We start from the raw sequence: 14,326 nt of genomic DNA on the forward strand, positions 1-14,326 counted from the left end.
AGATCAGTTGGCTGTATACTTTTGGGTCCACTTCTGAGTTCTCAATTCTGTTCCATTGGTCTATGGGTCTGTTTTTGTGCCAATACCATACTGTCTTGAGGATGACAGCTTTGTAGTAGAGGCTGAAGTCTGGGATGGTGATCCCTCCCGTTTTGGTTTTATTTTTCAGGATTACTTTGGCTATTCGGGGTCTTTTGTGGTTCCATACAAATTTTTGGATAGTTTGTTCTAGTTTTGAGAAGTATGCTGGTGCAATTTTGATTGGAATTGCATTGAATGTGTAGAGTGCTTTAGGCAGTAATGACGTCTTAACTATATTTATTCTTCCTATCCATGAGCATGGAATGTTTTTCCATTTCTTTGTGTCTTCTTCAATTTCCTTCATAAGTTTTCTATAGTTTTCATCATACAGATCTCTTGTGTCCTTGGTTAGGTTTATTCCCAGGTATTTTATGAAGACCAGAGAATCTTAACTGGACTGTGTTTTAAGCCTTCCCTGCCTCTAGACATTTTTAATTTTGGGTCAATATGTGCTTAAGAAGAAAGGACAATGAAAGAGAAGGGAAGGAAAAAGAAATGGAGAGATCCTACCGATTCATGAAGCTCTTTCTCAAAAACCACTTCCTACTTCATGGCTTCTCCAATTGCCCAACATGGAATCAGTTCTTGCCTTCTCTATGCTCCACTGAGCGACTCACTTGACCCTCTGTGGAGCACCAATTACACTTCTCCCTTGTACTATGGTCAGGCATCCCAAGGGCAGGTTCTGGATCATACTTGTGTTTTTATTTCTAATAGCCCCTAGCACAAACTCTGCCAAAAGAAGATGAGGAAAGAGAGACGAGGAAAATAGTTTTCAGATACCTCGTATGTACCAAGATCTGTGCTAGACACTTTCCCATCCATTTTTTAATTTAATGAACAAATTTTATTTTTTAATAAATATACTTTATTTAACAAGTAATAATAAGGTAGGTATTAGTACAGACCATTTGCACAGGGGAAGAAATAGAGAATTCAAAGAATTAAATGTGTTGACTAAGGTCACACAGCCAGTAGGTGGTACAGATGACTCTCAAGGTCATGGCTAGCTCACTCTTCTCATTGGGCATCACACAGCCTTTGTCACTGTCGCATGGTTGAGCTAATAAAATTCAAGGAGAGTCTGAAGAGGCCTTATGAGGACAAGGGTAGTGGGGATCTCCAGATTGTCTACCTTCCCCCCAAAATATGCTTCAATAAATATTTTTGAGTATGAGGGGTAAAGAGCTGCATACTAACCAATGACTGAGAAACTGCTGGTGGGCGGGGCAGTCATGGGAACAAGAAATTGTTTTATTTAAAATATATATGTTTTTTTGGAAAGAGCCTAAGTGTCCATCAACTGACAAATGGATCAAGAAGATGTAGTTCATCTATACGATGGAATACTACATGGCAATGAGAAAGAATGAAACCTGGCCATGTGTAGCAACTTGGATGGAACTTGAGGGTGTTATGCTGAGCAAAATAAATCAGGCAAAGAAGGACAGCTACCATATGTGTGCACATATAGGTGGATTAGGAGGAACTTAACAGAGGACCATGAGGGAGAAGAAGAGGGGAAATAGTGGGGGAGAGGGGGAGAGGCAAACCATGAGAGACTCTTGAATGCTGAGAACAAACTGAGGCTGATGGGGCTGGGAGAGAGGGGAAGGAGGGTGATAGGCATGGAGGAGGGCACTTGTGGGGATGAGCACTGGGTGTTATATGGAAACCAACTTGACAATAAACTATTTAAGAAAAAAAATATATATATATATGTTTTTTGTTTCTTCATATTCAAGATTATTTAGGACTTTAGGACAAATTTTCTTTCTCAGCCTCTCCAAATGACACATGAACTTGTTTATTAAAGCTGAGTGATCACAGATAATAGCAACAGACAACCAACTTCCTGTTTGAGGGGACATGTGAGAAAAGGTTACAGTCAGGCACCTGACCTCAAACAAGAACTAAAAATACAATCAAAGAAACCACTTGAGACATGGCTGAAGTTCCCATGAGAAGTGTCTGTCTCCATGAGAATGTACCCCCTACTCCTCCTCTCCACTGTCCCTCCTCTGTTTTCCTTCATGGTCTCCAGAATCTGGAATCTTAACAGAATTAACCAGTGTAATTCCACATCTCCCTAGAGGTGCCTTCAAATCCACTCCAGAAAAACTGAAGCCCTATGTTGGCCCAAATTAGCAATTCCACTGACCACAGTCCCTAAGTGACCTTACAGTTATTGCAGAGGGTATATAAAGACATTGGTATTCTTACCTTCAAGCCCCAACAAATCAGTGTATGTGAAGAGTATATAATTTATTGATGAGATTTTAAAAATTCAAATTTATTTGAAAGTGTGAATTCATTTTTTTAAGTTTAATTTTTTAGGGGCTCTTGGGTGGCTCAGTCAGTTAAACATCCAACTTTGGCTCAGGTCATGCTCTCACAGTTCATGGGTTCAAGCCCTGTGTTGGGTTCTGTGCTGACAGCTCAGAGCCTGGAGCCTGCTTCAGATTCTGTGTTTCCCTCTCTCTCTGCTCCTACCCTACTCACATTCTGTCTCTCTCTCACTCTAAAATAAACATTTAAAATTTTTTTTATTTATTTTTTAAAAATCTTTTTAATGTTTATTTATTTTGGGGAGAGAGAGAGAGAGAGAGAAAGAGAGCATGAGCAGGGAAGGGGCAGAGAGATGGAAACACAGAATCCAAAGCAAGCTCCAGGCTCTGAGCTGTCAGTGCAGAGCCCAACACAGGGCTTGAACTCTTGACCAGTGAGATCATGACCTGAGCTGAAGTCAGACACCTAACCAATTGAATCACCCAGGCACCCCTATTCATTTATTTTTGAGAGAGAGAGAGCACAAGCAGGGAGGGGCACAGAGAGAGAGGAAGACACAGAATTTAAAGCTCTGGGCTTTCAGTGCAGAGCCCTGACATGGGGTTCAAACCCACAAACTGTGAGATCATGACCTGAACCAAAGTCAGATGCTTAACCAACTGAGCTACCCAGGAGCCCGTTTGTAAATTTATAGTAAATTTTTTTTGTCACCATTTTTCTTCTTAGATAATAGTTATAAAAAATAAAGTTGTTTTATGGGGTATTAATATGAAATAAGGGTCTTCATACTTAAAATCTGTAAATTACTACTGATCCTAATCTTCCATCCCTGCCCCTTTCCCTCTCTCAGACCAATGGGAATACGCTCCACCTACTCCCAGGATGTCCTCTGCTCCAAACTTTCAGTTTTTGCTCTAGACTTAGCTGAGGGGTCTGCTGGTTCCTGGAAGCTAAATGGGGTGGGCAGGAAAGGGAGCAGAGACCTGCAAAAGGCACACTCACTAAGGTGGGGCAGTTCTGGGGGTACTGAGGCAACTATAGAGGTACACTGACCTCAGAAGTGGGATCAGAGGGAAAGGAAAGGGTGTGGGAAGTTTGGTCAAGATGAAGGCAACATACAGCCCCTGAACTTCCAGAGGAGCTAGTGGGGCCCCCAACACGCCAGCAGCACACAATGAGGGAGTCACGTGGGACATAGTAAGAGTCAAGGGGCAAGTGCTGGAGCTTAGCGACTCAGCCCAGGGCCAGAATGAAGGCCAGGAAGGGATGCCACTATGAGGATTAAACAGAATGACTATGTCTGGGATATTTTTGATGCTCAGGATATGGGGTGTGTGTGTGTGTGTGTGTTTAGGACACAGAAACAGTAGGGCATCTAAGCAAAGCCAAGTCCTGAGAAGCAGGTCCATGAGCAGACAGCTACAATAGGTAAGGTATCAGGTAGGGAAGGTGGAACTTACGTCTTTGCTTTTGCCTAGATACTTATCCCCCAACCCAGGTGCCACATGGTGAAACCCTACCCATTGTATGAAGTCCTAGTCAATGCCACCTCCTTCAGAGCCAGAACATTCTTCAACCCTAAACTCTGCCCTAGGGTCTGGCTAGATTGCCCTGTGGTTTGAAAGCTCAGTGGGAATCCTTGCTTTTGAGACTTTTGGGGTAGTGGCAGAAGGCAGGTATAGGGGTCAGAATTTTTGGGTTTAGGTCTCTGATTATGGCTTCAACTTTTTGATGAGCTGAACTCTCCCTGAGCTACAGGTTCCTTGCCTGGAAAGTGTTGAGACTAATAAAGCCCACTTTGCGGTCTCATTGTGAAGGAATTACCTGGCCAGCCCACTCACAGAAGTATTGTCAACATCAAATTGGATTGTGCAAGGGAAAGAGTACAATAAATTGCGAAATAAATGTGGTCTATATTTACAATTTTTCTCTTTATTTCCCCCCTGATAGTTTCTTACAAAGTACCGTGAGCGTAGTAAGTGGTTAGTAATTCGGAGAAATTAAGTAGAAGTAAAAGTCAGAATCTGGTAGCAACATGGATTTTCATTACAACGAAAACCCCATATCCCACTTCCAGTATTTCACAACCATAGGCAACAACTAGGGCGTTCCAGGCTTCCATACCCAGGGAAAGAGTGATAGGATAGACAAAAGAAGATGATTTTGAGTTCCCAAACACACTTTCAGAATTTATAGTAGAAAAATAGTTTTGAAACACCAATTAGTGGTAATAACTGGGCCCTTTGAACTGAAAAAGCCGGAATACCAAAGAGTCTAGGCATAAAGTTATGTCAAAGCAGCAGATGTAGGAGACTGGATGATAATGTAGGAGCCAGCTTTTCCAACACTGATCCCCGAGCCAGGAAGAAAGAGGAGAAAGAGTCTAGCAATAAAGAGAGAAGTAAGTGTAGGTCTTTGAGATGATGCCCTGCCTCCCAAGGGCCCTTAAGGTGATGCCCTGCCTCCCAACCGAGGCCAAACTCTAGAATAAGGGAGAAACAAAAAGCTCCTTAGAGATTGTGGATCTGAGAGCAAAAGGATGTGTGCCTCAACTTCCTAAAGGAAATCAGAAAAGTGGCAATCCAGTACAGCAGAAGCAGAGGAGAAGCAGGAATGTGTTGTTTCTACACAAAAGGGACCTATGGCAGTTGCTCCAAGTTCCCGATAGCTCCAGAGTGGCACAGGTGAGCAAATGGAAGTTTCTTGTGTGCTCCTGAGAGGGACACAGAAATCACCGAGAGGACTGGCAGACCTGAGAAGGCCTTGCAAATGGGACAAAGAGAATGCACAGTGACCCACAAAGACTGAGGGCCAGGACCAGATGGCCTGAAGACTTCCAGCTGATGTCAGGGCAGAAGGGTGGATGATCAGAGAGAGACCAATGGGAACACAGCTGTTCCAGCAGGTGCCAGCATAGACCAATGATGCAAATAACCATGGTAAGCCTGGGCCAGATGCCTCTTTCTATAATGTCCTGGTATGCTGTAAACACGCCCTTGGAACTATTTAAGCAACCCAGATGCTAAATTGATGAAGCTTGCCTGAAATGAGATGTCATTAGGTTGACTACAATTTCTATCACTGGTAGAATGGGAAGCTCAGGAAACAGATTAAGTTCAGTGTTGGAAAAATAATAAGTTAAATCATGCTTTTACCTTTGTACACATGAATTTGTAGCCTCAGACGCACGCAGTATGTAGTGGAGAACAGGCTAGCATAAGCAGACAGGAGTGAAATCCAGGCTCCTCTCTCATTAGCCATGAAACCTTGAACTTTTACTTTACGTCACTGAAAACTGGGAGTAATCAAACCTCATTTTAAATGAAACCGTAGAAGCAAAACAGTTGCCACATTGTGAATGCTCTGGAAAGTACAACTATTACTGTCCTGTGGACCCAGGAGAGTAACCTCAGTTCCTTATCACCTACAATAGCCACACAGGAACGTTGGTTGACAAAGCGAATGTGTGGGGGAGGGTGCATCAGTCAACAGACTGATTTTCTCTACATAGTAGCAAAGAAATAGCTGGGCTGGTTTTCTTGCTTGGATCCACTGTTTATTCTGATGTTGGGTAGATACAATCTGTGGGTCCCTATCAATGACAACAGAAGTTCATCTGTAACTTACAGTAATGAGTGAGACCTGCTTTTGCTAGGTGCCTGGCACTCAGTGGGTGCTTAAAAATGAAGCAATTATTAGTATTAACCTGTGGAATACTTCTTCCACCCGCACACTTCTAAAAGCCAGGAGTGGGCTTCTTAGTGTCCTCTTAAAGGAGGTCAGGCAATTTTTGATGGGGTTTTGAGTAGTTTCTGAGGCAGTCCTCATATTCAGCTAGTAATGGACAAGAGCAATACATGCCTTCACTGATTTGACAAATATTTATATACTATGATCTAGATATTAAGTAAGCAAAGAAGCCAACCCCAGCCATCAGCGTCAGCCATTGACCACATGGCTATGTCATCCATACAGATCTCAGCCCCAGAGGTGTTGTGGGTCTTCTCAGGCCCAGGCCAGATGACCAGACTCCCACTCTGGCATCCCTCTTTCTTTCCTCATGTCACCCCTCAGGTCTCAGCCTGATTTCCCTTTCTCTTCTAAGCTCCTTCTTTTAACCAGCTGTTCTGTTATCTTAGCCATCTTCTGTCCCAAGACTAAATGAACAGTGAGCATGGTCTCCCTGGCCTCACATCTCTTGCTGCCCTGCAGATAAGTTCACAAACACTTATTCTTTCATGAGTTTTTAATAATAAAAATGAAAATAACAAGTATGACACAGTGCTCCAAGCAAATGTGGCAGTTCTCCACAACTGAAAAATCTTGCCACGTTCTTACAGCCATTGTCCCACACCTACAGTGTCCGTAGTTTCTGACTGCCTTGCTGGAAGCCTGAAGTTCCAGCTAAGGCAAGTTCCCTGCAGCCCCCACTGGATGACATTCATCTCAAAAACCCTGCCTCACATGGGAAGGGTCGCTTGGGCCTTTCCTTGTAGGCGCTTCTCTTATCTTACCATTTTAGAAACTACTTGGAGAAAATATATTTCCCCCCATAATTAGCCAATAAATCATAGCTAAGTTACTGCAAAGTTCCTCTGGTGGCAGTTCGTTTAGTACCTGCCACACCCTAATTTTCCTCCTAAAAGAAATTGTCCCACCCTGTGCCACAGCTGACAGGACCAATGACAATGGTAATGGTGGCCGACCCCAGGGTCATCAGTCTTCATGAGGCCAGCAACTCATGAAGTTCCTTCGCATGAAAAGCTCGTTTCAAATAGCATTAGTGGTGACTGGCTTGGTCCATCAAATGATCTCTCTCTGGACTAGGAAATTCTGGCATAGAAGCAATCAACAGATAACAAGAAAAGACCTGAAAAGAGAAGTAGAAAGTAGTAGCTAAGGCACAGCGACGGTGTAACAGCTAAAACCCTTTACTACCAGGTGGGGAAGAAAACACCAAGCTCATCTGGTTCCTATTGATTTCTGTCCAACAAAAGTGGTATCAGCTTCTGTGCATGTTCTAAAATAACAAGATAAAATGCCAACTCTGGCACACTTTCCTCTATCTGAGTCAATTAAATATATCACCAGTCCAATTCATTCTACTAACCAAATGTTACAGGAACATGATAAAACAAAACTTTAAATAATGGTCTCTTATTAATCCTAATCCAGTAAAAAGCAAAACTTGGGGGATAGGAAACATAGGAAAATGTTCTCACAGCTCAATATCAACCCAGTTTATTCAAGGCACAAATTATCCAAAGTAAATCAAGTTAATGCACAAATGATAGGAAGAAAATTCTACTCAGCATCTATTATGTGTCAGGTATGTTACAAATAGCAATCACTTAATTCTCATAATAACTCTCCCTGAAAGGTAGGTATTGTTATCATTCTAATTTCACAAATAAGAAACGCAAGACTCAGACAATCTAAGTAACTTGTCCACATCCATGTAGCAAATAAATGACTGAGCTGGGATTTAAACCCAGGTTCTGCCAGGGTCCAATACCCACTTTCTTTCTAATCTACCATTCTGCCTTATAACAGACTATTATAGATAACCCAACATGTTTCATTTCTGAAGAGATCCAGCAATATTATGCAGCCATCAAAAAGGCTCTCTACATACTGATCTATAACAATCTCCAAAATACATTGTGAAGCCAAAAAAAAAAAGCGAGATGAACAAAAAGACCATATAGTATACCAACATTTGTGTTTAAAAAATGGAGGCAATGAGTGGGAGTGATATATGCACATATAGACTGGAGTATGCACAGAATATGAAGGACAGGGGCACCTGGGTGGCTCAGTCAGTTGAGCATCCAACTCTTGATTTCGACTCAGGTCATGATCTCATGGTTTGTGGGATCGAGCCCCGGGTCATGCTCTGCACTAACAGCACTAGACCTGCTTGGGATTCCCTTTCTGTCCCTCCCCCAAGTGCCCCCACACACTCTTGCTCTCTCTCTCTCTCAAAATAAATAAAATTAAATTAAAAAAAAGAATATGAAAGACAGCACTTTTAGATACTACTAAAAGTGAAGATGGCAAAATGTTTCACTGTCTCCCCTTCTGTTTTTCTGAATTTGGAACAAGGGTATGTTTTATCCATTCAAAAGAATATGTATTTTTAAGACTACAAAGTGATTTAAACAACTTACAAATTTCTGTCCTTTGTGATTCTTCCAATAATAAAGATATTCCATGGGGTGCCTGGGTGACTCAGTCGGTTGAGTGTCTGACTTTAGTTCAGGTCATGATCTCACGGTTTGTGGGTATGAGCCCTGCATAGGGCTCTGTGCTGACAGCTCCAAGCGTGGAGCCTGCTTCAGATTCCGTGTCTCCCTCTCTCTCTGACCCTCCCCTGCTCATGCTGTCTCTCTCTCAGAAATAAATAAAACATTAAAAAAAATTTTTTAAAGAATAAAGATATTCCCAGTGTTCTTTATCTGAGACTTCAAAGCAAGTCTCCAGAAGCAACAGAAATCAAAAAGTGGGTTAGACTTTCTAACCAGATGCCCAGAGCACACTTCTCTTGTCTTCTTAAGAATTAAACTCATTAGGAAAATGAGAAAAATAGCCTCGGAGAGAACCTGCTAGTTTTTGCCTAGAAAGTGAGTGAGATTTGGAAATTTTTGAGGTGAGGGATTACCAGAACAGGGGAATTAATAATAAACAGAATGTGCTCTATCTTTACCCTGTCTGTCTTCCTCTTCCTTTCACCTCTCATTAAAACTACAATCTCTATTGAAGCTCCCCACTTGAGAGAAAACGAGAAGGAGGAAGAGTAGGGAAAGGAGGCAGAGGAGAAGGACGATGACGACAAAGACACGGAGAAATTTTATGACAGAATAATTTCCAGATACATTAAAGATTTAAGTATCAAAGCTGTGGACATAACAAGACTAACAGAAACTATAAGTGAATAAGCATACAATTAAGCAATGGGGAAGGTCTTTCTAAAAACATATAACAAAGGCAAAAAAATATCAAGGACATGATCAATAGATCTGACTAAACACTAATTTTAAACTCTTATACAATAAAAAAAGCCATTACTAAAAATTATGAGTCAAATGACCAACGGAGAATATCTGCAACATTACAAAAGGTAACAGTCTTGGGGCGCCTGGGTGGCTTAGTCGGTTAAGCGTCTGACTTTCGCTTGGGTCATGATCTCGCGGTTCGTGGGTTCGAGCCCCGCGTCGGGCTCGGTGCTGACTGCCAGCTCAGAGCCTGGAGCCTGTTTCAGTCTGTGACTCCCTCTCTCTCTGACCCTCCCCTGCTCACGCTGTCTCTCTCTCTCTCCTAGAAATAAATAAAACATTTAAAAAAAAAAAAAAAGTAACAGTCTTTACTATCTAAAGAGTTTTTATAAAAATCACCCAAAACTGAAAAGGAGAACAAGAAACAGAAACACAAACTCCATCCTCACTGAAACCAAGAGATATCAGTAACCCCAAACCACAAAATGTGAAGACTGGCAAGTGACTTTGTTGAGAGAAGAGAGGTCAGACCAAGTGCCTACAAAGGAGTTTGTCCCTCAGAACCCCAGAAAGCAGAAATAGTAAAGTCCCAGGGAAACAGCAAGGCCAGGGCAGGTGGGCCTGATAACAAGAGTGGGTTTAAGAAGAATTTAAGTCTTCTGGGACTCCTCCCCGCCTCTTGTAATATAATAAAAGATAGATTTCTGTTGTTGTGGTTGTTCCTGCTAGAAAAGATTTATCTCTGGAGAAACTCGACCAGAGAGGTTCTGGACTCAGGGACACCAGAAACTGAGGAAGACATGTGAGTACATCATACTGAAAATAAGAAGGCTAAGTAAAGATTTGCACATATACCCACACCCAGACACACACTGTAGAATACACGCAGCTCCGTTACAGCCCCCAGGCAAAAGCCGAACTAGATAGAGGCCCTATCCGAACCTGGGACGGATTTCACTGAGGTCGATTGTTGGAGCAGTTTGGGGGTAGGGGGAAGTGAGCTGGAGCTGCTGACCATGAGGCTGCTGAGTCCCTCACCCCACATAATGAGGAGTATTTTCCTGCCAGTTAATAAGGCTGAAGGTGTAAGCAGGTAAGGACAGAGAAAGGGGGAGGCTGTCTGTGGGGGTAGTAACTAACCTGGACACATCACCAGAAGGCATGACCAGTCCTAATGGAATAACTTGCTCTGTATCTTTAAAATGCCCCGAGGAGGGGCGCCTGGGTGGCTTAGTCGGTTAAGCATCAGGCTTTCGCTTAGGTCATGATCTCGCGGTTCGTGGGTTGGAGCCCCCGTCGGGCTCTGTGCTGACTGCCAGCTCAGAGCCTGGAGCCTGTTTCAGTCTGTGACTCCCTCTCTCTCTGACCCTCCCTTGCTCACGCTGTCTCTCTCTCTCCTAGAAATAATTAAAACATTAAAAAAAAAAATGCCCCGAGGAAACTGAGACAATAAAATTGGCAAATGTTTGGAACTCATCAGTGCTGTTTCATAGTTGATTCTCCTCTCTCTTTCCACACTCCCCTCCTGGCTGGACCCCACAGATCCTGCCTTGGCGCCAGTCTCCACAAAAATGATCCCAAAGCCTCTGGTCTTGACTCTGGGCCCCTCGTTCTCCACCTGTTTCCCTTCAACTACTGACCTACTGAGGATCCAAAAGGATACCACCTCCCAAAGTCCCAAACCATGCACAAGATCCGATGTTTGTCCCAGTCCCTGGGAATGACCTGGCTTGTCCCTGGACTCTGTTTGTCATAAATCTCAGCATCCTCAGTGAGAGAATCTCTGTCTTCACCCAGCAAAACCAAGTTTAAGGTGTACTTTTAGACCTAAGCAAAGATGGTAACTTGGGATGGGGCCCCAGTGATAACTGTGGACGCAACTGACAGAATCTATGGATGTAATTATTCAATGAAGCTAAATATAATTGTAATCAGATTGAAACATAGTCAAAATGAAATAATAAAACTTAATCCTAGGGACACGTGGGTGGCTTGGTTAATTTTGGCTCAGTTAGTTAGTTCAAGTCCCACATTGGCATTGGCATTGTGACGCCTGCTTGGGATTCTCTCTCTCTCCATCTCTCTCTGCCCTTCCCCTACTTGTGCACTCGAGCTCGCTCTCTCACTCTCTCTCTCAAAATTAATCCCAAGGGTTCTCTTTTACCTTCTGCAATACCCCTCATTAAAAGTGCTCTTCTTTCATATCCACCACAACGTGCTAACCAATCAAGGCCCCACATCCCAAATCTAGACACTTGTTCCCACAGAGACTGCATAGTGTAGTGGCAAACATGTAGCTCCTGGACTCAGAAGGCCCAGGTTCAAATAACCCCCTTCTCTGTGCCTTACTCTCCCTACCTATAAATTAGGGAGAAGTCACTACCTTCTCTTCCTTCCCAGTAAGGATTAGAAACTCCTGGCTCCAATTAGGCTTCCGCAAATTGTAGTCACTGCAGTCAAGAACCATGTATAGATTCTAGGCACCAAGCTGCCCTGGCTTTATGGCATTAAGGAGTCCATGCCACATCTCACCCCCTCTGAGGAAATTTCCAAAGGAGCATCTTCTGACTTTCAAGTAAGTAGGGCCCCAGCTAAGTGTAGGTATGGGTGTGGTTGTATGTATGTCCCAGGTACAGCCCTGGGAGCCAGTCCAGGCATATCTCTGAGGAATCACTGGTTTCCCTTGTCTGGAGAAAAGTACTGAGACTATTTGTTCACACACCTGGAAGAGGTTAGCAGCTTCCAGGACTCGTTGCACATTCTGCTTGGTGATCAGTGCCTTGCTGGTATATGTGTAGTCCAGAAGAGTGTGCATGGTCTCGGCATCAACCCCTTTGATAATGATCCTCTTCTCATACTTTTCCTTCAAATCATTGCAGAACATGGCCCTGGAAGAGAGATTTCTGAATGTGAGTGCTACCATGACCTAAAAAGACCCTGTTCACAGCTGTCTGCCCCCACAGAACAGCGAGGTCCCTAAGGTCAGGACCTGGGAAGATTGCTCTGTCTTCCTCCAACACCCAGCACACATCAGATATTCAATCAATACTTACTGAACTGAACTGTCCTGTTCTGCTGTGTCTCAGGTGGTCCCTAAGGCAATCCCAGATCTGAAGGGACAGGAGCCCTACTGGCAAAGCCGGTAGAATCTAAAACTACTTTATTGGCCCAAAGAACTACTATAATGGCTCAAAGTGCTGGAGAGTCTTCTGGGAGCATTGTAGTACCCTTCCCCTGCCCAGACCTTCCTAAGTACTAGTACCCCAAAACAGGGTTTCTGATTCGGTTCTCAGTTCTCACTTAAGCTTTGCTCTGGCCTGAAGGCTGGCCCCAAACCCAGGCCTGGCCAACTAGGGCCCAAATGCCCTCCAGTAACACAAGAGATCCTGACAGTACCTCTCACTCCAGAGGCTGAACCCCTGTCTGTGGGTTCCCAGCTGCAGCTGGGAGTCTTGAATTGCTTTGCCGCAGGACAGAACTCCTCAAAGCCATTACTCTGTCTCACCTCTGGTGTATGCCTTTCTTGTTCCCTCCCCTGGACTAGACTTTTGGATATTTAGGGTCTATCCTGAAATTAGGGGAACAGATGGAAAAGATGTTGATCTTGGCATGAGATGGACCAAGATTTGAAAACCGGATCCACCAGCTCAGAACTTGGACATGTTACTTAATCTCCAGGAGCTTCAGCTTTCTCATCTGCAGTGGGAATTTCAGCAGTCATTTAAAACTCTGCTGTAAGGATTATCTCAATAAATAATAGATAAGTAGAAATACAGGGATGATTTTTTTTTTACCCCCCTGCCAGGCTCATATATGAATTTATCATGCTACCTGGACTTCGATATTTGAATTATCAGTTCCTCTCAGGAAAAGTATGAGCAATTTTATTTATTTTTAAAATAAACTGAAGTCCTACAGTGTTTCTGAAAAGATTGCTGGAGTTTTGAAAACCTAAAAGTTATCTAAAATATAATGATTGCATAAATGACAAGCAGGGGAAAGGAGATTAAAAAAATACGAGTGGAGACATCAAAATAGTCTATGAATGAGGCCAGAAGTGCCACTGAAATGTCACCACAAGTGGGCCTCCCATTTGGCCAATGCAAAAGAGAGACCATCTGGTCAGTGACACAATTATATATATATATATATTTAACAAATCCAAATGCTCAGAATTACTATTGTTCTCAGCACAAAAACTATATGGAATTTCTCTTATGAATAGCAGCCTCACAATATTCCCACCAGCGACAGTACATTCATGAGGCTGATCCTTAATAGCCATAGCTGAAACAATTCCTTGAGTCTGATTTCCACAAAAACCTGTTAACTCCCTCTTGCCCTCCCATGGGCTATGGGACCCCAGCAGTCCCACAGGCTGGACGAGCGCAGCTTATAAAAACAACTACTTGGAGGTACTGGAATTAAATTTCTTTCAATATCCCATGCATTTACTGAGTACCCTTTCTGCGTATGATACTGGGCTAAATCCAGAAGGGATTTAAATATCAGGCAGTCTCTGGACTTAATTGAGTTCCCCTAAAATTCATATATTGAAGTCCTAACCCACCAATTTAGATAGTACTTTTAGGAGGTAATTAAGGTTAACTGAAGTCATAAGGGTGGGGTCCTAATCCAATAGGATTTGTGTCCTTAAAAGAAGAGGAAGACACATCAAAATTTTCTCTCTCACTCTGTCTTCGCCCCCCCTCCTCTCTCTCTTTCCCTCCCTCCCTCCCCCCACACCCTCTGCCATAAAGCCAGGAGAGTCTTCAGCAGAATACAACCATACTGGCACTCTGATCTTGGACTTCCAGCCTCTAAAATTGTGAGAAAATAAGTTTCTGTTGTTGAAGGCAACAGGCTGACTAATACAGGCTGTCTCTCCCCTAGTCTCTAGTTCTTCAGAATCTTGCAGGGACACGTCTGCACAAATAATAGTCTACAAGGGTCAAAAAGAC

General features: G+C 43.1%; 1 protein-coding gene across 1 annotated transcript in view; it reads right to left on the bottom strand.

The window, feature by feature from the left end:
• Nucleotides 1-14,326, bottom strand: part of KLHL6 (kelch like family member 6) — a 59,629-nt gene that overhangs the window by 25,691 nt on the left and 19,612 nt on the right. Inside the window, exon 2 of the mRNA XM_039242316.1 lies at nt 12,088-12,253. Within this exon, the coding sequence (XP_039098247.1) occupies nt 12,088-12,253 (166 nt within the window). The remainder of the gene's footprint in view (nt 1-12,087; nt 12,254-14,326) is intronic.

This window comes from Hyaena hyaena, unplaced genomic scaffold (genome assembly GCF_003009895.1).
Source record: "Hyaena hyaena isolate Hyena2069 unplaced genomic scaffold, ASM300989v1 scaffold_213, whole genome shotgun sequence".
In the NCBI taxonomy this organism is placed as follows: domain Eukaryota; kingdom Metazoa; phylum Chordata; class Mammalia; order Carnivora; family Hyaenidae; genus Hyaena; species Hyaena hyaena.